At 40.5% G+C, this 26812-nt stretch overlaps 1 protein-coding gene across 2 annotated transcripts in view; it reads left to right on the top strand.

Annotated features, from left to right (window-relative positions):
* The window catches only part of CUX1 (cut like homeobox 1), a 363893-nt gene that overhangs the window by 234098 nt on the left and 102983 nt on the right, over positions 1-26812 (top strand). Inside the window, exons 13-19 of one of the 2 annotated variants that reach the window (XM_070932084.1) lie at positions 2452-2500; positions 4869-4968; positions 6171-6842; positions 11192-11257; positions 19873-19974; positions 21312-22141; positions 24847-25012. In XM_070932084.1, coding sequence (XP_070788185.1) covers positions 2452-2500; positions 4869-4968; positions 6171-6842; positions 11192-11257; positions 19873-19974; positions 21312-22141; positions 24847-25012 — 1985 coding nt within the window. The remainder of the gene's footprint in view (positions 1-2451; positions 2501-4868; positions 4969-6170; positions 6843-11191; positions 11258-19872; positions 19975-21311; positions 22142-24846; positions 25013-26812) is intronic. The other variant, XM_070932086.1, reaches the window with a different exon arrangement.

Raw genomic sequence — 26812 nt, 5'->3', positions numbered from 1 at the left:
ACTTTATCAATCTCTGTCTCAGTCTTCTCCTCTTCTCAATCCAAAAAGTTTGCTAAAGCTTTAATAATCTTTTATCTAATAACTTCACCTAAGTTTTCTGGAATTGCTCTAAGTCTCAAGCAGAATTCTTCCTCTAGATTTCAATAGGGCCACATTATTCAATTCTCTTTCTAACTCTCTATACATAACATCATCTTTAAAATTTCCATTTCCCATTAATCTGTTTTATTTCTTCAAACATTTGTTTTGCAGAACTTTCTACTTTTTTAACTGTTTCTTTAACCTCTTTTCCCATCTTTGCAAATTTTTCATACTTTTTTTTTTAAATGCTTCAATTTATTATTCAAAGATTATCCAATTTACGACGTATTGTCTGGAGCAAATTTGTGGTGTCATTCTCTTCTCTGCAGGTTGCTCTTCCAAGCCTCTCGTTCCTTCCTTCCATCCTTGAAGCTTTTCTCATTGTTGCCAATTTGATATTATAGTCTAAAGATAGAAGTAACTCTGGCAGAGGAAAGAAACAAACTTCCTTTTTTTTCTCTCTCTCTTTCATCTTTCTATGCCTTTAACACTTTCATCTCCGAGGACCCATTCCACAGCTTCAAACCACATCACATTCCACATCTCCATAGCAACAAAGTATCAGAGCCTGGATCATTTTACCTTACCTTTTGTTTGGTAAAATCCACCAAATTTCTTGCATTATTTAGATGTGAAAAGAAAGCATTCTCACAAAGGTCTGTTCCATTTGTCTAGTTTAATCCAAGTTTATGCAAAAGTACTTTCACCAAAAAATAAAAATAGTGAAAATAAAATGTTACTGTATGCTTTGCCTATTTTAAACTTTCTGCAATCATCGGATGGTTTTTTGCCCAAAAATCTTGAATTGTTAAAATCTTGTATTTTTTAAAAAAAATCCAGAAAAATGATACATTCACCAAGAAGGGTCTATCTTGCTGCAGAGGAAATTTCTCTTTATCTGTAGATTCATTAAATCCAAAGTAGCTAAAATGGGAATGGCTGGATCCATATAGGCCAGTGTTTCTCAACCTTGGTAGCTTGAAGATGGGTGGACTTCACCTCCCAGAATCCACCCATCTTCAAGCTTCCAAGGTTGAGAAACATTGATATAGGCTATATTGTAGTTGTGTGTGAAGATGGAATCCCACAACTCCAGCCACTTGCTTCTGTGTGTGTGTGTATACGTATTTCTCCTCAGCTGGGTATTTTCCTACATAAACCAAGATTTTCAAAATGCAGCCATAGCTCAGTGAAATCCCATCCACTAGTTCTAGGTTTTTTCAGACAGCAAGCAAGCATTTCCCAACACACACACACACACACACACACACACACACACACACACACCCCAAGATTTTTATGCAGCCCTAGTTCAGTGAAATCACAATCCACTAGTTTCTGCTTTTTTTTTTTCTGGCAGCCAGCAAACGCTCTGCTGCCCATTGGTCTCCCAATGGACAGCAGAGTGTTGGTCTCCCAATGGGCAGCAGAGTGTTTGCTGGCCGCCAGAAAAAAAAAAAGCCTAGAAACTAGTGGATTGTGATTTCACTGAACTAGGGCTGCATAAAAATCTTGCTTTACGTAGGAAGAACCTGACTAAAGAGAAATACACATAAAGCCTATGAAAAGGAAAACACACACACACACACACACAGAGAGAGAGAGGCATATATATTCCTGTGTCACAAGATTGTTCACAAAAGCTTTTGCATGTAAATGTGTGAGTCTTTATGGTGCCACTTGGTTTTGCTGCATCAAGAATAACACAACTGCTATTCCAGAAATGATTTTAATGTTCCTAGAAATGATTTTAATGTTTAATGACCCTTCTAGGTTTCGTGAAAAATATCAAGCAATTATTTTGTCCTGTCCCCTTGGAGCAACTGGTTATAATGGGAGGGGAAAATTCCTTTGAAAAGCCTACAATGTGTTGGACTATGCAAATAATTTGTGTGTACTGTAATTTTCTTGATAAGCGAGTTAAAGTATTTTACATATATTTCACATTTAACATTCATTTATGATGATGGTGATAGTGATTTGCTTGTTTGTGTTGGGTTTTTTTTTTTGCCATTTTATTATGACTGTGTTCCCTCTTTCCCTTCAAGCGACATACATATAAATTTATATTGTTTCTGACAGTTTAAAATGTTATATCCTTATTAACCTTTAAATTTATGTTGCAAATGAGCCTGGCAGAACCTCGCTGTGCAGTGATTTAGGGGACATTTGAGAGGACGCTTTTCTCCGATAACTAGCATTAGTACTTATTCTATATTCATTATCAGATTATATGATTCCAAAGAAAAGTTGTTAAAGTTATCAGTTAGGGTGTTCCTGGAGAGCCGAAAATTGCAGCGTTAATGCCCTTTAGTAAAGCTGTTAGGAAAGGACAGAGCGTAAAATAACTTCTTTTTTTCCACTTTGCAGCATCCTGAAGTCCATGGAGTTTGCGCCATCTGACGGCTCAAGCATCCAGGTAATTCATTCGATTTTCTGGTAGAGCAAAGCTGGATAGATCTTTTTTTTTTTAATTTTTTGAATGTTCGCTTGGATTGACAACTTGCTATTGAAATGTAGTAAGAGTTTGTAGGAATTTTAAACGATCACAGCTTCCCCCCCCCCCCCACTCCCCCTTTTATGGAAAAATCTTACTTTCTATGTTAGCTGATGTTCACAGCATGGCTGCTGGGTTTTTTTTTTTTTTTCTGGTATTGGATATTGGTATGTTTAAGCTGCCCAGAGTTGCTTTGGAATGAGATGGGCGGCAAATAAATTTAATTAATAAATAAATATTACAGAGGAAAATAATATAGAAATGAAAACAAGAATTGGAAGTGGGAACTTGTGGTCTAGAACTTCCTTAAATCACAAGCTCCTTCAATGGTCCTGGGTTTATAAGATGGATCAGACCCAATAGTAGTTTGATTGTCATATGTACTTCAACATATAAAACCTTGGGCTCCCTGGCTCCTCCATGAGTAGCACAGTAACACCCCAACTAGTGAGGATTTGATCATCATCACACACCATTTGTGGAAAGATTGCAACAGGCACCTGCCTACCTAAGCCTAATTTATTGTGACACTAGCCATGCAAGATGTATGATGATGGTTAGGATGATTAGAATTACCCAAATGAACTTTCTGGAATCTTAAAGTGTTTATAAAAGGGATGTGGTGGCTCAGTGGCTAAGACACTGAGCTTGTCGATTGAAAGGTCAGCATTTCAGCGGTTCGAATCCCTAGTGCCGGATAACAGGGTGAGCTCCCGTTACTTGTCCCAGCTTCTGCTAACTAGCAGTTTGAAAGCATATTAAAAATTCAAGTAGAAAAATAGGGACCGCCTTTGGTGGGCGGTAAAAGTGTTCTGTGTGCCTTTGGCGTTTAGTCATGCCGGCCACATGACCACAGAGACGTCTTCGGACATCGCAGGCTCTTCGGCTTTGAAACGGAGATGAGCAGAGTTGGGAATGACTAGCACATATGTGCGAGGGGAACCTTTACCTTTACCTAAGGTGTCAATGCAGATGACCAAAAGGTTGCATTTTTCTCCTTCGTCCACTAACACAATTATCTCCACTGTTGTATGAGCATTGAGCTGATTATATGAATAATAATAATAATTAACAAAGCCAAACCATTTACAACATTAATATTGGGGAGGGGGTTAACTCCAGTTTCTCTTAATATCAGTTTCAGAGAGAAATAGGGGTTTGGCAATTTGAACCATCTCCCTGATCTGAAAAGTACAACAGCTTTCCTGGTGTGGAATCTCTCAATCTGCTGGCATTACAACTGCCAGAATTTTCTCACTATATTGAAAATTCCACAAATTCATTTCAACACATTTCAAGGGTGTTAGATTTTCCACATTGACTTCATTCTCTTTGCCTGTATGTTGTTCTAACATCCTTTTTTTTTTTAATGGAACTTGTATGCCGCCCTATCTCCAATGGACTCAGGGCGGCTCACAACAATTAAAACAAAGCAAACAAACCATTAAAACAAAAATCCAAGTTAAAATTAACAAAAATTCAATAAAACCCAGTTAAAAATTCTATTAAAACCCCCATCAGTCCAGGGCGGCCAGGTGAAATAGCCACGTTTTTAGGCCATGGCGGAAAGAGCGAAGGTCAGGGGCCACCCGGAGCTCCAGAAGGAATTGATTCCAAAGGGTGGGTGCACCCACAGAGAAAGCTCTCTCCCTGGGGGTAGACAGCCGACACTGTCTGGCCGACGGCACCCTGAGTAGGCCCTCCCTGTGAGAACGCAGAGGGTGATGGGAAGCTGTTGCTGGCTGCAGATGGTCCGCCACATATCCCGGGCCTAAGCCATGAAGGGCTTTATAGGTAATCACCAGCACCTTGAATCTCACCCGGAGGGCAACTGGCAACCAATGCAAGTCACACAGGAAATGAATGCACAATTGAGTTAAATTAAATCTTGTACAAAAGGAAAGTATCCCCAAATTTCCTTGCTGCGTGTTACTTTCATTGGATCGTAGGTTACAAGCTGGATTCCAGCACCTTTAGTGGTTTCGATGATTCTGTGCAAGGAAGGAGAAAGAAACGGCTTTGCTTACCGCTTTCATTCATTTCTTCTTTTCGTACCACTTGAAACATAATGTTGCAAGGAAGGTAACGGCTGATATTACGGTGTCTAAAGATAAGCAGATGTAAAAAATGATTTAGTGAGGCATTTAAGTAGTCTCTACAGCCACTAAGTGAAGCAGTGAAGTGCCATAGACTAGAATCTGCACTCTTTTGAATTCCCACCCTATTGTCCCGAGACATCATTCTGAACCAATTCCCATTCTTTCTCTTTGTTCTCTCTATATCTCCATAGGATGCTGCATCAAAACCACTGGAGGTCTTACTGCTGGAGAAAAACCGCCTGCTGCAGTCGGAAAATGCCACGCTGCGGATCACGAACAGTGACCTTAGCGGTAAGTGGATGGGAGAAAAAATAGGTAATTATTATTTTAGGTTGTGCTTGCTCTCAGGAGATGAGGATGTGGAAAGGGAAGGGGCTGTGTGAACCCAAGGCCACTGCATGACAGAAAGATGAATGGTCAGCAAGGATCTTGTCTTATGTTGGGACTCCCCTCTTATACTATAGATAATAGACTAAGACTTTGGGGCCCTTAGAAAAATGGTAAAGGTTAAGAGGGAGAAATGTTCTCATATGTTGGGATGAGCAGCATTGGAACCTGTCTTCCCTTTCAATTGTTTAGTCTGACCGTGACATTATTTCTTACACACACCTTTCCCAAAACGTAGATTGGCGTTTCAAGGAGACCCTGCCTTGTTTTCATAGCTGATTCATTCACCCAAATCCTGACTGCCTTTATTTCCATTAGCGGTGAATTTTGGCTTCATTTGGCTGCTTATGTGTTTTGTTTGGAAGGGATGCTTTGCATGCCATAAATGAACAATAAAAGTGGGGTCTCCAAATAAATAGAATTTCCTGGAGTTTGTTTTTTGTTTTTTCTTCAAGTAAGGTTTCTAGAGCTGTTGCCTAATGTGTCAGTGGGCAGTTGGGTGATTGCTGCCTTGTGCGCAGTTTCTGTGTTCTTCTGTGGCTTCCTTTGAGCAATGGTTTCTATGTCTTGCGTGTGTTTCATGTAGCCTTAATAAATGTTTGCTGCATTTGGGCTCAAACAAGGTCTGTTCCTGTGTGTGTGTGTGTGTGTGTGTGTGTGTGTGTGTGTGTGTGTGTGTGTGTGTATGGAGGGGTTTGGAATGACTCAAATGTGCAAGGAACCAAAGTAATTTTTGTGCGTGCATCAATGAATTTTAAACCAAAAACAAAAGAATTATGTAACTGCACTTCATGTCATTGTTCTACTGCTAATATTTGGAAGGGGGAATTCTCCAGGCTGCAACATACAAGAAAGGTGCAAACATGAAATGCATGTTGTTTGTCTTGGGGGCCTTGTTTGGCTTATTAAAATTAAAAGAAACAAACAAAACAAAAAAAAAAAAAAAACCCAAACCACTTTCTTCATTGGCCCTTATTTCAAGAACAAAACAAAAACGCAACCTGCACTATTTTTCCCTTTTTGTGGGGCAAGCTCTGCATTTTGGTCTTGGTTTCCCCCCTTCTTTTTGATCCCCCATAATGCATTATGTTTGACCTTCCTTGTAGGGTCAGCCAGGAGAAAAGGGAAAGACCAGCCTGAGAGTCAGCGTCCTGCAACCTTGCCGGCCTCCCCTCCTCCTCAGTTGCCCCGCAATGCAGGGGAGCAGGCTTCCAATACTAATGGTACACACCAGTTCTCACCAACGGGTTTAAGTCAAGACTTTTTCAGCTCATCCTTGGCAAGCTCCGGCTTACCCCTGGCTTCTACAGGAAAATTTGCACTAAACTCTCTCCTCCAGCGCCAACTTATGCAGTCCTTCTACACCAAGGCAATGCAGGAAGCGGGAAGCACAAGCATGATTTTTTCAGTAGGTCCCTACAGCACAAACTCCATATCTTCCCAAAGCCCCTTGCAACAAAGCCCAGACGTCAACGGCATGGCCCCATCACCCAACCAATCAGAAAGCACCGGCAGCACCTCGGAAGGTGAGGAAATAGACACGGCCGAAATTGCACGTCAGGTCAAAGAGCAATTGATCAAGCACAATATCGGACAGCGGATCTTTGGACACTACGTCTTGGGACTTTCTCAAGGATCTGTGAGTGAGATTCTGGCTCGACCTAAACCATGGAACAAGCTGACCGTGAGAGGCAAGGAGCCATTCCATAAAATGAAGCAGTTCCTTTCTGATGAGCAGAACATCTTGGCTTTGCGCAGCATCCAAGGCAGGCAGAGAGGTGAGTCACGAGGCAGTGGCCTCCAACTTCTCTTTTGGCATCTATGTTTTCTAGATAGGAGATACTGTCAAAAGGGAATGGTGTCTGTGTCTCTGTGTGGTTAAGTTGTCTGCTTGGTGTTCAGTATATAATGTGGAAAGAATAGAGAGCTCCTTGCTAGGAATCAAGCTGAAATAGCAGAGTAAAAGATAGGCATCTAAGAACTGCGCTCCATCTCCACGGGAGTGGATGTGCACTGCAAAAATTAAAAAAAAAATGGACCACCGGGATAGCTTTATCTCTGTGGGACTGACCCAATGGGGCTGATTCCAATGGGCTGCGACCGGTGTAAGCTGATTGAGAGTATACCTCTTAAACTATCTCTCATGCATTGAGCAGCAGTGAAAGGAGGGCTGGACTATTATTATTATTATTATTATTATTATTATTATTATTATTATTATTATTATTATTATTTTGAAGTTTAACTTTGTAGAACACTTTATGGATCTTGCCTGATCAAACCACAGCAGGGCAGGTTTTATCATTACATCATCTTCATTTAACGACCCCATAATCCCACACGGCGTAGAATCTGGGCAACTGAATGGAGCTAGCAGAGTGTTTTAATGGCCGGATGCCCTTCCTGTTGCCATTGCAGAGTTTTGTTTAGCAGATATATTCTCAGTGTGCCCAGTGAGAGAAATATTTGCCTCGACCTAGAATCGAACTCACAGCCTCCTGATTGTGAGGCGAGAGCTCCATCTCTAGGCCACCGCACCATGCCAAGAAGGTTTTATCATTACATGATTCCTCTTAATTTTGGTTTATTAAGCATACATTAGGGGATAGTTTAAAAAAAAAACAGTAAAAGTTGTACCAGGATCCCTTGTCGTTCCTTTGACCAATCTCGTTTGATTGCCGAGGGAAAACACAGTAATATTTGAAATGAGTTCTAATAGTTGAGGGCCGTTACATTTCACCATCTTTACAGCAGCTACAGGGGAATCTCCTGAGCATTTGTAAATCTAGCCCTCTTGCCTAATAAGCCAACAGATCCATTGGGCTGCTAGACTCAGAACAACTTATTATGGTCCCTTGGGGCCATGCAGATTCACCTATGACAAAAGCATCTGGTGGGCAGTCTGTCTGGCTGGGGAGATGCGTATAACAGTAGAAGGAAGAAGCAGGACAGATAAAAAGTCTCATTGAACATTTTTAGTGAATGGAGTTAGAAGTTGCCCATGTAATACAGAGATGACGTAGACATGTATTATGTCCAAGGGTTATTTCTCTTTAAACACCCCAGCCTCATTCTCTTGAAAACCCATTGCAGAAACAAAACTTCTCCCAGAAACATATTTAACTGGCTTAAGTGTCCTAGAATGGAAGGAGTTTCCAGCCCTTTCCTCTATTTCTAGCACCACCCTCACTGAAAGCATGATTCCTCAAAATCATAGATCATAGCCTGTAGATTTATGCACATTTTAATTTAATTTTTTTTTCACCAAATCAAAAATCAAATGAGCAACCTCTTGCAAAATTGCAAACTCAATGTAAATGTAAAGCAAAGGGAGGCAGAAGATCCCATGTTCCTCAGTCAAAAGTATCTCAGGTAGCAGTTTGGGGCGGGGGGGGGGGGAATTTGAGAGATCCACTGCTAATCTTCATCTTTTAAGATCAAAAGTTCACCTATTCTCCAAAGAATACATTTGGGAGGTGCACTATATTAGGATTATTTATCATATGCTTTATTTACTTTAAAATATTAAATCTGTATCCTGGACCAAGGGTCTCCAACCTTGGCAACTTTAAGCCAGTCTGGGAGTTGAAGTTCACCAGGCTTAAAGTTGCCAAGGTTGGAGACCCCTGTCCTGGACAGTTATCAGTGTTGTCTGGCAATTTGCAGTATAAGAGGGGCGGGGGAAATGATATCTCAGGAAGATACGAAATGCAAACTGTGAAATAGATTCTGGCAGTATATCAGTTTGATAAGTACAATGAAACCAACATTAACTGACAATAGTAGAAGAGTGCATACAGTAGGTAGTCCTTGTTAGAAGAAAAGTGCATAGGTAGTCCTTGTTTAGCGACTGCCTCGTAGGGCAACCATTTGCAGTTACAATGGTGATGGGGGGAAAAAAAACAAACTTTGCAACCAGTCTTCACATTTACTGCCTTTGCAGATCTGTAAAGGAAAAGGAAAGCTTGAAGTAAGATCACAGTTACACTTAGCAACCACTTCACTTAACAACTGAGTTGACCGCCCCAGCTGTGGTTGCTTTATACCTTTAGTGTAAAGACTTAAAAAAAAAAAACCACAGCTTTTGAGATTCAGAAGCTTGGGAATATAAAGTGTATGCATAAACGGAAGAGATGGCACTGGGCTTTGAAACGCAGACCTGATGTGAATGCAGGTCACATCATTTATTCGCTGTACAATCATAGAAAGAGGTGAGAGAAAAATGTGAGATGTCAGCTCCATCCCACTTGTAAAATTAGTGTTCCTTTACAGGAGAACTGCATGTCTCAATCGTACCTTCATAAATATAATCAGATCTTGTGGGTTTTCCTTGGATTCAGAAATGTCCTCTTTAGTGGTAACCGCTGTCCTCCTATAGCATGATTTTCACTCTTTGAGGCTGAATTTGCACCCATGTGTTCGTTGTGTTACCTTTGAGCCAGAAGTGTAAAGAGGAGACTTCTTATATGGCTCAGACATTGTGCAATAAATGTTAAACATAGCACAGGGCTGAAACTGGTCAAGTTTCACACCGTCTTATAAAATAACATTTAAGATCAAACTGTATGATTCTGAAAGGTAAAAGAGTTCATAAGTAGGAATTGCCAGGTTATACTATTCAAGGATGGAGGTTTACAGAGGGACAAAAAGGAACTTAACAAGAATGCTGGTCTGTACATGTTGCAAACTGGAGCATTCCTATTTTATTAAGGAATATAAAATGACTGTGTATCTTGTAACAATCCTTGAAGTTTGATATGGCATAAGACCTCATCCAAGGATGGGAAATGCCGGAAATACACTGCATGGAGAAAGTAGGAGAGCTGTTTCTTTCACCATTAAAAGTAAAATGTCCTCCTTGGTCCCTGAAGAGCAGTGTTTCTCAACCTTGGAAGCTTGAAGATGGGTGGACTTCAACTCCCAGAATCCCCCAGCCAGCAGCGCTGGCTGGGGGATTCTGGGAGTTGAAGTCCACCCATCTTCAAGCTTCCAAGGTTGAGAAACACTGCGTAGAGGCAAACAGGCAGACAACACTCAGCTGCTGCTGTCATTTTTTCTCTATAACTGTGAGAACTGAAAACATGAATTCTTAGCACATACATTTTCTCATACAGTGCCCCATTAATACAGTAACCAATGAGAGCCCAGTTACATCCACCTGAGCGCACAAAGGTTATGCACAATTGTCTAGTGCTTACAATAATATGTGAGTGCTATGTGCAAAGGGCATTTCCTGTGTTCTCTATAGTCTCATTCTTCTACGGGGCCTGGGGGCCTTGAGTGAAGAGCCAATTATTCTCTGCTTAGCTCCCCTCTCGGGATATGTGATCTGTCCAATATTCTGCTACTCATCATTCAAAATAGGATAACAATATATCACATTGGTTTTTTTTTTTTAAAAAAAAGATAAGTACAGTACAGAATAAGGATCATCGTCGTCAACAATTTCCTGCCCACTTTTTATTTTCATAAGAGGCTAACTGGTATGGTTGGCTTGTTCCTCATCATTATTATATTACATGGTACTTTGGATATTCGTTTTGGAACAAACCTCCTTCCTGGTATTTGTATGAAATAATATTGCAGGTGGAGATTTCCCCTTCCCAGTTTCTCAAGTGAAATTGCCTTGCCTTTCTAAGCAGTGGGATTTCATTGGGAAGGATAGCTTTAAAGAGAACTGGGATTTGAGGAGGTGTTGTGTGCTTTTTTTTGAAGCAAAGTTTCCCTAGATTGCCAAGAAGTGTTTATAGCATCTTACAGCATGTTCCCATCCTTGGGGTCATCCGCTCTTGGAAGAATTACTGACCCATCTCTGTCTTTTTGTACCTTTTAGATGTTTATTTATATCTTTCTAATCTCCTTTTGATGCGTAGCTGTAATCTTTATTAACCAGTAGTCTGCCTTGCTTCCTTTTTCAAAGTAGCCAGGCCTAAAAAGTTTATGAGCTGCTTGATTTCACTGCTGCCCTTGCTCAACCGTCCACTCCCTCCTCCCCTCCCTCCCTCCTCCCCTCCCACTCCAACCCCTATAAGTATTAGGCAGTTCTTGTTTCATCTCACAAAGCCCAAAGTTATAAGAAGAACCACCCCCTGATTGTTTTGTTCTTACCCGACTTGTTTTTCAACAGAGAATCCAGGCCAGAACCTGAGCAGGCTATTTCAGGAAGTACCGAAACGAAGAAATGGGTCAGAAGGTACGTCACAGGCAGGTGTTTCTCTTTGCGGTTGATCTTTGGAAAGTGAAGTTGTGTGCTTAGTTGTGTGTCATCTTAATTTGTTGTTGGTATAAACACAAAGGGGGTGCAGTTTGATTCTGGCCTGGAATCTGAGAGGAAAAACAGACAGTGGGCCCTGTGCAGCCGTAACATGGACTCCATCCAAGCTATATTTGAAATCACTTCTTCCCTCCGATTCCTCTCCATATTAGTTCCATTGTTCCCTGCATTGGCAGGATTTCACGTTACCATTAAACCAGACCATGCTTGGTGCTAACCAAAGTTATCCTGAGAATCAGTGCTTGAAGCAAGTGTAGGTCTACAAACACTCTTTCTGAGGTCAATCCTGATTAGCAGCCTACCTGGTGCCAGTGCAGAGATAATATAAAATCAGGTTGATGCTGGATAAGGAAAAGAGGAAGAGGAATGGTAAATGATGCTTGGCAAAGAGTCCATGCTATATCTGTACTGGTGCAGTAAGTATAAAACAAACCAAGGATTAGCATCCAGATCACTCATCCCCTCTTTTCTCTCTTTCTAAGTCTTTTGCTATACTAACCTGGCTCCTTCAAGTAAACTGTCTCACTCAGGCAAAGCTGGACTCCCCTACTCTCAATCCCACTAATTTTCTATGCGTTCTTCAAGGAGCTCAGGTCAACATCCTTGGGGATAATCCCATTTTATAAGACTACAAGTGATCACAGGGCAAATTTCATGGCAGAACCCATTGGTTCAAGTCTGATGTGTGGCCCATCGTATCATTACTGGCTCTTGTAGCCTTTGTGGCTTCTTGGTGTTTGAGATTCACAGTCAAAAGTGAAATTGGCATGAAAAGTTAAGTGTTTGTGTGTTATGTGTGTAGAATGGACACTGCTATGAATCTTAAAGAATGCAAGCCACATTTCTTTCTTCTGTGGCTTGAACGGTGAGCGAAGGGCTATCAGAAACACAGAGACGTAGAAGTGCGTACAGAGATACAAGGGCGTTTCAGCTAGATATAACAGTATTTGATAGCAAATGTGATGCTCAAGTTTGAGAACTTGAGGCAGTAAGAAAGAATGAAGTAGAACCATCACTATGTCGAATATAGTTCCTGCTCAAAAACCACCTTAACAAAATAGGACCCAATTCAGCATTCAAACAATGTAGCATAATATGGCTAGTGGGCAGAATGTGGTTAGTTTTGAACCTAGTTCATAAACTCTCATTGGTGGCTCTAAGAAAGTTGTTTGTGCTCATAGATTTAGACCTCTTCTCGGAATGGCTTATAACCCAGTTTTTGCATGTGTAGTAGAATCACTATACTAATAATGTAGAAACTTTTATTTGGTTGGTTGTGGGACTGGTTCTTTAAAATAAGGAAGTAAGGTTATAATCATAATTCCATCTATTTTGCAAGATCAGTTAAACTTTTTTCTGAGCAAATCTGTTTCAGATTGCAGTACGCAATTCTGTTTCAGGATCTGGGCTAAAATGAATAGAATAGAAATAATTAGAATAGAAATTGAAAGAGAAGTAGAGTATTTTAATTTGGCCAACTGTGATTAGACACACAAGGAATTTGTCTCTGGTGCAGAAGCTCTTGGTGTACCTGCAAACCCACAGAATAATGGTAGTAATAATACCAATAAGATATTAGTATTATTGGTATTGGTAATAAACATAAATAATAATACTACAGCCATACTACATGGGTAAATACACATAGACATAAGACAGTAATGTGAGAATTAGATGTTCAGCAGAGTGATGGCACAAGAGAAAAAAAACCTGTTCCTATGACTAGTTGTTTGGGCCTGAAATGCCTTCTAGCACAGTGGTGGGTTGCCCCCGGCTCACACCGGTTCTATAGAATCGGTAGTAAAACCAGTGGGAGGCTCCGCCTACTGACCCCAACATCATCAGAATGCTTCTGCACATGCGCAGAAGAGCGCACATTGCGAACCAGTAGTAAAGGTAAGTAGAACCCACCCCTGTTCTAGCACCATCGCAAGAGAAGGAGTTGAAACAGTTTAAAACCAGGATGTGAGGGGCCTGCAGATATCTTCTTAGCCCTCCTTCTTAATCACACGATATACAGGTCTTCTATGGAGGGCAGGCTGGTTGCACTTGTTCTTTTTGCAGTCTTAGCTATCCGTTGGAATTTGTACCTGTCTTATTTGGTTGCTGTACAAAACCAGACAGTTGTAGAAGTACAAATGACAGGCTCAATAATTCCTCTGTAAAATTGTACTAACAGCTCCTGGAGCAATCTGAACTTCCTGAGTTATGCAGGAAGAATATTCTTTGTTTTTGCCTTTTTATGATGGTTCTAATATTAGGTGTCCATTTCAAGTCCTGGGAGATTATAGAACCCCAAAACTTGAAGGACTCTATTGCTGATAATCTGCTGTCAAATATAGTAGAAGGTGGTAAAATCCCATCTATATGCAGACTCATCACTGTCTTCAATGAGGCCAGTGACCGTTGAATCATCTGCAAACTTCAGTATTTTTAAAAGAAGGTTCCCTTGAAGTGCATTCATTGGTACAGTTGCAAGAAAAAGTATGTGAACCCCTTGGGATGACGTGGAGTTTTGCATGAATTGGTCATAAAATGTGCTCTGAACTTCATCTAAGTCACAACAATAGAAAAACACAGTCTGCTTAAAATAATACTACACAAACATTAGATGTTGCCATGGTTTAATTGAACATAACATGTAAACATTCACAGTGCAGGGAGGAAAAAGTATGTGAACCTTTGGACTTAATAACTGGTTGACCCTCCTTTGGCAGCAATAACCTCAACCAAACGTTTCCTGTAGTTGCAGATCAGACCTGCACAACGATCTGGAGTAATTTTGGACCACTCCTCTTCACAAAACTGTTTCAGTGTAGCAATATTCTTGGGATGTCTGGTGTGAATCGCTCTCTTAAGGTCATGCCACAACATTTCAATCGGGTTGAGGTCAGGACTCTGACTGGGCCACTCCAGAAGGCGTATTCTGTGCTGTTGAAGCCATTTTTTTGTTGAATTACTTGTATGCTTTGGGTCATTGTCCTGTTGCATCACCGTCCTCTGCGGAGCTTCAGTTGGCGGACAGATGGTCGTACGTTTTCCTGCAAAATGTCTTGATAAGCTCTGGAATTCATTTTCCCATCAATGACAACAATCCGTCCAGGCCCTGCGGCAGAAAAGCAGCCCCAAACCATGATGCTCTCTCCGCCATGTTTTACAGTGGGGATGAGGTTTTGATGTTGGTGTGCTGTGCCTTTTTTTCTCCACACATAGTATTGTGTGTTCTTCCCAAACAACTCAATTTTGGTTTCATCTGTCCACAGTATATTTTGCCAGTAGTGCTGTGAAACATCCAGGTGCTCTTTTGCAAACTTCAAACGTGCTACAATTTTATTTTTTTGACAGCAATGGCTTCCTCCGTGGTGTCCTCCCATGTACTCCATTCTTGTTTAATGTTTTCCTTATTGTAGATGTGTCAACAAAAATGTTAGCATGTGCCAGAGATTTCTGTAGGTCTTTAGCTGACACTCTAGGATTCTTCTTTACCTCATGAAGCATTCTGCGCTGTGCTCTTGCAGTCATTTTTACAGGACGACCACGCCTAGGGAGAGTAGCAACAGTGCTAAACTTTCTCCATTTGTAGACAGTCTGTCTTACCGTGGACACATGAACATCAAGGCTTTTGGAGATACTTTTGTAACCCTTTCCAGCTTCATGCAAGTCAACAATTCTTGATCGTAGGTCTTCTGAGAGCTCTTTTCTGCGAGGCATGGTTCACATCACACAGTGCTTCTTGAAACCAGTAAACCCAAAACAGGTGTGTGTTTTTAAAGGGCAGGACAGCTGTCAGCAACACATCCAATATCATCACACTGATTGGAGTCAAGGTTGGCTCACTCCTGGCTCCAATTAGCTCTTGGAGAAGTCATTAGACTAGGGGCTCACATACTTTTTCCTCCCTGCACTGTGAATGTTTACATGTTATGTTCAGTTAAACCATGGCAACATCTAATGTTTGTGTAGTATTATTTTAAGCAGACTGTGTTTTTCTATTGTTGTGACTTAGATGAAGTTCAGAGCACATTTTATGACCAATTCATGCAAAACTCCACGTCATCCCAAGGGGTTCACACACTTTTTCTTGCAACTGTACCAATGAATGCACTTCAAGGGAACCTTCTTTTAAAAATACTGAAGTTTGCAGATGATTCAACGGTCACTGGCCTCATTGAAGACAGTGATGAGTCTGCATATAGATGGGATTTTACCACCTTCTACTATATTTGACAGCAGATTATCAGCAATAGAGTCCTTCAAGTTTTGGGGTTCTATAATCTCCCAGGACTTGAAATGGACACCTAATATTAGAACCATCATAAAAAGGCAAAAACAAAGAATATTCTTCCTGCGTAACTCAGGAAGTTCAGAATAGAGCCCAAATTGGGGGGGGGGGGGAGAATAGCATCATCAGAGCTCTGGCCACATAAAGAATGCATGTGCTGGCTTGGGTGCATTGATGCATTTACTTTTAATTTGTGCTTTTTTAAAAAAAGCCCAGTGTGTGTTGTATATTCTTGCAGAAGTCTGTGGTCTGGAGATATAACTAGGCCATCCATGGGCTGCTAATAGTAGAAGGGCAGCCTCAAGATCTCCCATTCTCCCCTGGTTGGGTTCTCAGTCTGTAAAGGAGAATTGGACAGGATACTCTTTCAGGTGGAAGGTGCCTTCTATGGACTGTTCTTAAACAGTCGGGAGATGGTGTACTAAGACCTGGTGGGAATGAAGCCATTTAAATACTAAGGGAAATAGTTATATAAATTCTTATGTTATTAACCAAAATGAAGTCACCATTGTGCCTACTAGCGCTATTTCAAATTTCTTTTAAACTCAGGATAATTGCCTTAAATACTTAAAAACTGGGTAATGAAAGCTCATAGGAATTTGGAACTTTTAAACACATTCCCTCTTTTATGTTCAGTGTCTTGTTTTAATTAAAAAATGATAACACAAGGAGTTGACTAACTTCTGGAGGGAAATTGATTTCTCTGATGACTGCAAAAAGTGTTAGGATTATCCTTCTGCCTCTTAAAGGCTGCATAAACAGAGGGATAAAATCAAGATCACGTGAAGTGTTAATACCACTTTATAATGCCTTGGGAAGGCCACACTTGGAATACTGCATCCAGTTTTGGTTGCCACAATGTAAAAAAGATGTTGAGACTCTAGAAAGAGTGCAGAGAAGAGCAACAAAGATGATTAGGGGACCTGAGAATAAAACATATAAAGAACGGTTGCTGGAACTGGATATGTCTAGTCTTATGAAAAGAAGGACTAGGGGAGACATAATAGCAGTGTTCCAATATCTCAGAGGTTGCCACAAAGAAGAGGGAGTCAAACCATTCTCCAAAGCACCTGAGGGCAGAACAAGAAGCAATGGGTAGAAACTAATCAAGGAGAGAAGCAGCTTAGAACTAAGGAGAAATTTCCCGACAGTTAGAACAATTAATCAGTGGAACAACTTGCCTCCAGAAGTTGTAAATGCTCCAACACTGGAAGTTTTTAAGAAGAGATTAGATAACCATTTGTCTGAAGTGGTGTAGGATTTCCTGCCTAAGCAGGAGGTTGGACTAGAAGACCTCCAAGGTACCTTCCAACTTTGTTAAATTATTAAAGGCTGCTATTTCAACAAACTGAACTTGTAGTTGAATGCCTCCCAGGAGCAGTACTTAAAGGCACAAGAAAAGACAGATGGCCAATCTTCTACAACAAGAGACAATATTCTGAAGACTTTTCTGCAGCTCTTCAGAGAACGTGGGCTTCAGAAGCATTTGCCCCTCTCCTAGTATTTTTGATTATATAAGCAGAGGCATTTGTGAATATGAGTTTTTAATAGTTTCAGTTAAATTGTTTATTCGTGCTGAGTACCATGTATCCTGAACCCCAATGATTTTGCAGGAATTTTTAAATTGGTTGCTTTACTTGTATTGATCAGTTTAGTTTAGTTTAGTTTAGTTTAGTTTAGTTTAGTTTAGTTTAGTTTAGTTTAGTTTAGTTTAGTTTAGTTTATTGTCATTGCACATGGTACAATGTAATTAAATGCCGTCTTCAGTGTACATTATAACTATAAAAATAAAAACACAAACATACATCCTTTACATTCTATATAATTGCAATTGAAAACCCAATATTGCACTATATCATAGAATTCAATATAGTTATTGCCCTGGGATAGAAGCTGTTTTTCATCCTATTTGTCCTTGTTTTTATTGTCCTGTACCGTCTGCCAGATGGTAATAGTTCAAAAAAAGGGGTGCCCAGGATGAGATGGATCTTTAAGAATGTTTTGACCGTTCTTAAGGCAGCGGGAGCTATAAAGCTGTTCCAAAGAGGAGAGGAAAACCAATGATCCTCTGGGCAATGACGTTGACCCTCTGGAGCGCTGTCCTATCTGCCACTGTGCAATTGGCAAACCATACACAGATGCAGTAAATTAAAATGGTGCAGCGGTAGAAGGCCACCAGCAGTTTTTCATTCAGTTGTTGTTTCCTGAGAAGTCTCAGGTGGTATAATCTCTGCTGGGCCCTTTTGACCAGTGCTACAATGTGAGTGCCCCAGGTCAGGTCCTCTTTTATGATAACACCCAGAAACTATTTTGAGATCATATTTTGAACACAGGGCCATAACAGAATTACACTAACTTGCATAGAGAAGAACGGCTGCTTCTGACATGTTACTGTAACTCACCCGACATGGACTTTTTACAGAAACTGTTCAAATGATTTTAAGGAAAGTAATATTCAGGCATAGCCTTAGGATCTTTGATAGTAGAATTGGGAATTTGAATCTTCACCCACCTGCATCTTTGACTCGTATTTCACACCAGTCATCCTAAATAGCCCGTGTACTGTATGTAAGAGTCCTGAATTCACAGATGGATGCTAGGACAGCACAAGCCAGATAGATTCTTGTTATTCTAATATTTCCATCCGTTTCAGTGATGTGCGCAAAGCTGAAAATTCTGATGAATGAATGATGCTGCTATTAATTGAGTGGGTGGGGGAAGGAGCCAGTTGGATTTTTCTATCTACAGCCTTTCTGAAAATGGGAGGCACTTGGTAATTAAGGTTTATAGGCAGGGCACCCCATTAAAGTACATTTGGTCTGCTTCCATTGAACTTTTAGTCTTTTAAAAGTAAGCACTGAGCTATATCTTGTTTAAAGGAAGATTTGAATGCTGCTTAGGCATATTGCCAATTTGGAAAATGGCCAAAATAATTCAAATGCACTGCCCTCTCCAATACACACGCCTTACGTCTTTTTTTTTTCTTTTTTGTATTCCTGTCTGCAAAACTTCGTTATATTTGGCTATATTTTGCTTTTTGCACTGTGCGTTCAGGAACTGTTTGTGTTTGGATGGAATTGGTCCATAGACTTTCAAGAGCAGGCTATATAAAATATTGTTTAATATCCTTGTTGTAAGAGTTTACTGCTAATAAATGTTGCCATGTTATCTTAAATTTGCAGTGAGTCTGATGAGACAAAATGTATTAGTGGAGTACTTAGAGCACCAGGTCCTGGCTCTGCCCAGAAAATCCACAGAAAAGAAGCAAGTGGGGCAGATTCTCTCTGCATCCAGAAAAAAAACTTCTGCTGCTTAGAAGAGATAAAATCAGTCTAGATAAGCCAGCTCAGTGACTCATGCATGACACCAACTTCTGAACCATGATTTACAAATCATGATACTTGGTTAATAGCAATAGCACTTAGACTTATATACTGTGTCACAGTACTTTTACAGCCCTCTCCAAGCAGTTTACAGAGTCAGACTATTGCCCCCAACAATTTGGGTTCTCATTTTACCCACCTCGGAAGGATGGAAGGCTGAGTCAACCTTGAACCTGGTGAGCTTCAAACTGCCAACTTGCAGGTAGCCGGCAGTCAGCAGAGGTAGACTGCAGTACTGCACTCTAACCACTGTGCCACTGCGGCTCTCTAATGCAATCCGCATGGTACCAAATCTATGCTTAGATTTTAGTCCCAAAGTTGCTTTTTCAAAAGGCAACTGGATTTCTTTGCTTTTCCTTGAAGATGTTTCGCTTCTTATCCAAGAAGCTTCTTCAGAGTGAAACGTCTTCAAGGAAAAGCAAAGAAATCCAGTTGCCTTTTGAAAAAAGGCCCGTTTGGGACAACCATGGCCCAGATGACTGAGAATCTCCATAGACCCTTAGATTTTAGGCTCAATATATGAGTTAGATATATGATCTCTTTGTTGGTCCAGTATCCAGGCAAGCAATTCACTTCTCTTTTGTATTATTTTTGAAATAATTCTGATTGTGAAGGAAAGGGACCCATTTGTGAGATGTGACTGAGGACAGAAGCAGGGACAGACTAAAAGAGCAGATGTTTGAAATTCTAAATAGCCGCAAAACTGGTAGAAGGCAGGTAAAATAGAGCTGCAGCTGTTGATTTTATTCACTGGTTCATTTTGTTGTAGTTTTTATGGAGTAATTCACTGAGTCAAGCCACCAGTTTGTGGCTTAGAAAATCAATCCTCAAAAGGTTGCTCAACAATTGATCATTTCTCCTCTCTTCAGGTAACATTACCACAAGAATCCGAGCTACAGAAGTTGGCTCTGATGAAGCTATCAAATCCATTCTGGAGCAAGCAAAAAGGGAGCTGCAGGTACAGAAAACAGGTAGGAGAGCTGTGCTGGTCTTTGAAGTTCAGGTTAACATGGAAACAGTAGTAAGTGCTTATGAGAAAGCAAATGACCTTGGGACGTGATTTACTTCAGTAAATTGCTAAAGGCTTATGGCTTAAAGAGCATTGGGTCCTTCTTTATCTCAAGAAAATGTTGTGTGTTTCGATACCCCAAACAGGATGAATTTAAGGATGAAATGTATTAATACAAAAACATCCGTAACAGGCAAATTTTGTGGAGTGTGAAGTTTTCCCCAAAACATTTTCCTTCTGAAGTGGTGGGGCGGTCTTGATTGGGAAGTTTCCACACCTCCCCAAGATTTGGGCTGGGTAGAAGCTACAATAAGTAAGAATATGTGGACATTTAAACTCAAAAGGTACTATTATACCATATAGAAAATACTGGCAATACAGTCCTAATTGTACAGGGAAATGAAGTAGGATAGAAAATCACGGTGGGCAGGAGAACAGATAATAATAATAATAAAATTAATGTAGCCAGGACACAGATCTAGTGAGCAGTAGAGATGGGGTAAAACAGATTGGTCCAGATTAGAAATATGCAATAAAACAGAAAGATGTGTCCTAGTGTGCTGAAAGCATTTATATACCGAATGGATGTGCTGGAAACGTCAGTTTGAGCATTTTTCCTTTTTCTTTGTGGCCTACATCTGACTCATGAATATTCTCCTGATCTTATAGCTAGTGATGTGGATGACATCACAATAAGTATCCAAGTATACACCTGCTTACTGACTTAGTAACAAACTGTTTCAGAATCAAGGAATGTTGTTTTTCTATTTTATATTAATCGGCACAGTTGCAAGTAAGAAATGAATTTGATCATCAGCAGTTAACTATATCCCATTCTATTAAGTAGGCAGTGGTTTTTTGATAGATTAGAATGTGTGCTTTGTTTTCTGTTTCACTTTGCTTTAGTATTGTGCTTTTTGTTTTTATGAGGATTTTTTTCCCCCATTTTCTTGGGCAATAAATATTTACATTTAATTTGACGTTTATTGAGGCATCAAAATGTGCTTTTCCTGGTTAATTTCAGGATTCTAATAAAGATTTTGTTATGGAGGAGTTTTCACCCTTGTTATTTTTCAGGATCTTTATAAAGCTGTCTTGTAAATGTGGGTTGTTGTTGTTTTAAACACATTTCTGAACCAGTAAGCTTTATTAGTAAAGAATACATTTCACATACATTTCACACACTCATGCTATTGGAGCATGAGGGGTGATGGAATGAAGAGCTTATAACTGATGTTTGGAGAAACGAATGCTGTGATCTACTATATCTCATCAGCCATTGTTTTCTTATTCTTGCAGCTGAGCCGGCTCAGCCACCTTCCACATCAACCAGCAGCAGTTCCGATGATGCTATTCGCTCCATTTTGCAACAGGCTCGGCGAGAGATGGAAGCCCAGCAGGCTGCCCTTGAACCTGCCTTAAAAGCCACCCCTCTGTCCCAAGCCGAAATGTCCATCTTGTCCTCAAAACTGATCCCCACGCCTGCCGTTTCTTCAGTTTCTAGTTACTCTCCCCTGGCTCTGTCCTTGAAGAAACACTCGTCCTCTGTGGATTCCGCTGTGTCTTCCCTACAGACTGTCCCCGGTCTCAAGAAGGAAGCCCAAGAGGCCTCCCTTCTAGACCTCCACGGGATGCCTGACTCAGCACAAGGTGTACTGAGGCATGTTAAAAATGAACTGGGACGCAGTGGGGTATGGAAGGACCATTGGTGGAACACTGTGCAACCTGAGAGAAGGAACACAGCTCCTCCAGAAGATCCCAAAATGGAGGAGAGCACCAGTGGGAAAGAGAAGGCCAGCAACCAGGCTCGTTCAGACCGTAACCAGCAACTCCAAGGGCCCTCCTCCTCGGAATATTGGAAAGAGTGGCCCAACGCAGAATCTCCCTATTCTCAGAGCTCTGAACTGAGTGTGACGGGGGCAAGTCGCAGTGAGACACCCCAAAACAGCCCCCTTCCTTCTTCCCCCATTGTTCCCTTATCAAAGCCATCGAAGCCTTCCGTTCCTCCATTAACCCCTGAGCAGTATGAGATTTACATGTACCAAGAAGTGGATACGATAGATCTAACCCGTCAGGTCAAAGAGAAGCTAGCAAAAAACGGCATCTGCCAAAGGATATTTGGGGAAAAGGTAAGGCTCTCAAGTGGAATATTTCATCAACCCATCTGACAGCGGTGGGTTAAGATTGACATAAAAAGGGAAATGGCTAATTATACAGGTAGTCCTCGACTTACAACCACAACGGAGCCCAACATTTCTTTTGCTAAATGAGACATTTATTACCGTATTTTTCGGAGTATAAGACACACCGGAGTATAAGACGCACCTTAGTTTTTGGGGAGGAAAATAAGAAAAAAGCTGATTGGCAAGTGGATTGGCCTCCCAGAATACCCCCAATCAGCTGTTCCCAGAGATGAATTTATGCAACAGGTTCAGTGGTTATGAGCTCTGCCTGGCTTTTTTTTTTTTTTTTGCTTTTTTTCTATCTGTGAAACTCTGTTTCAGAAAAAACTTTTTTTCCTGCCTCTGAAAGCCTAAGAAAGAAAGCTTCAGAAAAAAACCCTCTGAAGCTCTGTTTGGGGGCTTTTTTTCTGAAGCTTCGTTTCTGATGCTTTTTTTCAGCCTCTGAAACCTCTGTTTGAGAAGCTGGGTGGGGCTACATTCAGAGTATAAGATGCACCCAGATTTTCACCCTCTTTTTTGGGGGGGGAAAGGTGCGTCTTATACGCCGAAAAATATGGTAACTTGAGTTTTGCCCCATTTTATGACTTTTCGTGCCACAGTTGTTAAGTGAACCACTGTAGTTATCAACTTAGTAAAATGATTATTGAGTGAACCTGGCTTCCCCCTTGACTTTGCTTGTCAGAAGGTTGTAAAAGGGGATGACATGACCCCAGGACACTGCAACCGTCATAAATATGAATCAATTAACAAGCGCCTTAATATTGTTCACGTGACACGTATGTATGAAAAGTGCTCATACATCACTTTTTTCAGTACTGTTGTAACTTTGAATGGTCACTAAATGAACTGTTGCAAGTCGAGGATTACCTGTATATCTTAATTAGAATAATTCAGTTATCACCCTTTAAGACCTGGGCAAGCTTGGGGTTGGGTTTTTTTTAAAGAAGTGGACTAAAAGCAGATATGATGTTTTAGGTATCCAGATTCAAGACTAAGTCATTAGCATTATTCTTCCCACCACCACTCGAGCAGTACCCACAATTCCATGTGCTTACATGCCTGCAGATCAGAATAGACAAATGCAGAAATAGATGGGACTTGTTTTACCAATGGTTAATTAACAGAATCAGAGATCAGCATCTAAAAAGATCCAAAAGATAAGAACTTTTGCACTTTTGTAAGATAAACTAATTGTATTACTATTTTGCGATTATTACTGATATTATTATGTTTATTATTATGAATAAGGTTGATTAATATGGCATTTCTACTGAAAATTAATTGTGTCCAGATAACACGCTGTTCAGATGGATATGGAATTTTTATGTGATATAAAAAAATGTATTAATAAAACATATATTTTTTAAAAAAAGAAATAGATGGGGCTATCACATCTTGAATGTCCCTTTAGAAGAATTTGTTACACATCTTGCATTTTTGCACAAGAAGCAAAACCTGCTGAGATTCCTTCTGCGGAGCTATGAAAGATGGGGGAGTCCTACCACTTAAGCATATGGCCACTCTGATGAGCAGGCTAGTATGGAACTGTGGGGATTATCACAGGATAGAACAGTGTTTCTCAACCTCATGAACTTCAAGGTGTGTGGACTTCAACTCCCAGAATTCCTCTAGCCAGCCTGGCTGGAGGAATGCTGGGAGTTGAAGCCTACACAAGTTAAAATTTCTGACATTGAGAAACACTGTCTCTGTTCCTCTATGGTATGTTGGAGACAGGTGAAAGACTTACATATATTGCCACCTTGAGTGATTGCAGGACTAAAATATCAATGCAAACCTGAATGATATCATCTGGCAGTTTGGAGTGCATAGATATGTCCATTGCTTTTAAAACAGCAGTGAGGGATACAGCAAGAAACTCAGCCTGGTAATTTGGTGTTTTCTAACCTAAGATGGACTGGAGATGGTTTTTAATGAAAGGCTTCTTTCACTGTCCACCTGTTTGCATCCTACCAAAGTTAACTCCTTGGCATTCCCCCTGTCCTTTTCGGAATGCTTCCTTTCTTTGATATTCTTATATATGGAGTGAATGAAGTAAAATCACATGAGTAAGCATATCATGGAGAATAGTCTGAGTGTAATGGAAAGGCCGTTTCATCCCATTTCCAGTTTCTCCTCTTTCCAGAAAAAAAAAGGGGCTCAGAGAAACTCAAAATTAAAATGTTTTAATAAAAAAAAAAATTAAAATGCACCAATAAAGAAACATTTCCGCTATCCTATAATATGCTAAAACAAAAGTTGGCAGAAATGAGCTGTAATGATTTGTACTAGACTCCACATCTTTCTTCAGATCATTCAACAGTAGGAAATATTAAAATGCTTTTGGAAAATTAATTGGAAAAAGAAAACTTGGGCGAGGAGAACTAAGCCTCAATTTATTGAGGAAAGAAGCTATGAAGTTTTGGCTCTAGGACTGAGAAGGCACATGACTGCCAATTCAGTAGATCTAGAATTCCAGGCCCGGGTAAATCCTTACAGATCTTTTTCTTGTTGTTGCTGTTTAATGTCTGTCCTAAAGAGTCAAAGCATAAGAACTATCATGGAATTGGTAAAAAAGACCAGTGTAATCAAACAACTGATTTTCCCATTGTAATGAGTCTAATTCTGCTTCTTCCGTGGTCGTTTCCTGCTAGGTGCTGGGTCTTTCCCAGGGCAGCGTCAGCGACATGCTGTCTCGGCCAAAGCCATGGAGCAAATTGACACAGAAGGGGCGTGAGCCATTCATTCGTATGCAGCTGTGGCTAAATGGCGAACTCGGACAGGGAGTCTTGCCATCTCAAGGGCAACCCCAAGGCCAAGGTAAAGGAACAAACTGTACTGGGCTTCAGATCATACCATGTTCCCCTTGATTTTTTTTAACCTTTGATTTAGAGTACTGTTTCTCAACCTCAACTATTTTAAGAAGTGTGGACTTCAACTGACTGAGGAATTGTAGGAGTCCACCAATCTTAAACTTGATTTAGAGGATCAGTTTGTCCCCAGACTGTACTTTAAGTCCTAGACTTCTCAATTCCTCACACAGAGCAGGCAATTCTTTTTTTTCCTGGGGGGATGAGGACAAGGGTGTGTGGAATGCACAAATGGGGTAAAAACAGCTTAAGATTTTGTGAACCCCATAAATGTATGATCACGTAAGCATTTTATCATTTATTTATTACTTATTTGTTTAATATACCGTATTTTTTGGAGTATAAGACACTCCGAACTATAAGACACACCTACCTTTTTTGGTGAGGAAAACAAGAAAAAAATCTGCCTCTGCCTCCCAGCAATTTGCCTTGTTGCAGCAAACAGCAAACAGCTTGCTTTACTTTCATTTTCGTTTTCAGCATAGCTTGATTAGCACAAGAAAAAAAATCTGCTCCCAGCAATTTACCTCCTTGCAGCAAGCAGCAGAGGCCCGCGCAGCTATAGGCAATGGCAATCCCTGCAGCCTGAAACAGCTGAGAATCAGGAGGCCGATCCAACAATCAATTTGTGCTAATTAGGCTGTGCTGAAGCTGAAATAGGCTGTTTCTTCTTGCTGCTTGCTGCAAGGAGGTAAATTGCTGGGAGGCAGAGGCCAAAGGGTGGGGGCCAGTGGGTGGGTGGGGCTACATTTGGTGCATAAGATGCACCTAATTTTTCACCCCCTTTTAGGGAGAAAAAAGGTGTGTCTTATACTCCGAAAAATACTGTATATATATATATCACCAATAAGCACTCATGAATCATAGCCCACTAAGGTAACACAAACTATTAATGTTGTAAAGCACCAACACAGCTACTGCACTGGGAATTATGGATATCAGTTGCATCAGACATTGGAAAGGGCTGTGATTATCCCAGTTGATTTTTATTTGAATCTACCGTATCCCAAAACAGACAAAGGCTGATCTGCCTCTAGAAACTACATTAAGGCAGGAGGTGTTTCCTTAAAATACTTAAAAATAAAAAGCAGATTTCCCAGGGAAGTTCTGAAAGATTTCGGGAGAGATGAAAGTAGCTACATTTGGAAGACTCTTCAGGTTGCATTCTCCTTTATCGTGCTTCTCAATGCTGGGACTTCTTGGGAACCTTAAAGCTTGCTGGGAACTCAGGTCGCAACACTCTTCCCCCCCCCCCATCTTTCCCCTTTTTTCCAACCTGCAAAGTGAATCTTCATTGTTTGTTCAATAATAATAATAATGAATAATGAATTAGGCTGTGGGAGGCCTTGCTTTTAATGAAGAAAGTTCTCTAATTAAGAGCTAACATAAAATGGCTTGATTCTCCTTCCTCCCCAAACAGATCCCTGTATATCTGTATAAGAAGACTTTTGTCAGGCGCTCAAAATTGATGTGATTTTTAATTTGGATCTGATTTCATTTGGATCTGTTCTGATTAAGTCAGAAATCTACTGTCACATTTCCAGTAACATCATGAAGAATAAATAGATAAGGCCTAGAGATTATTTTGCAGACCATCCACATCCAAAGCTACATTCTCTCTCTTTTGCCAAAATTGGGGAATTTATATTTGTGTGTGTGTGCTTAAAGAAGCCTTGAAGTAACCATTGCTGTAAAGTATCCGGTTGCCTAAAATCCTTACATTTGTACATGAAACTAAGAAACCAGACTA

This window comes from Pituophis catenifer, unplaced genomic scaffold, assembly GCF_029215685.1.
Source record: "Pituophis catenifer annectens isolate HBS135680 unplaced genomic scaffold, rPitCat1.0.hap2 SCAF_1, whole genome shotgun sequence".
Classification (NCBI taxonomy): domain Eukaryota; kingdom Metazoa; phylum Chordata; class Lepidosauria; order Squamata; family Colubridae; genus Pituophis; species Pituophis catenifer.
This window is presented reverse-complemented; position numbering and strand designations above follow the sequence as displayed.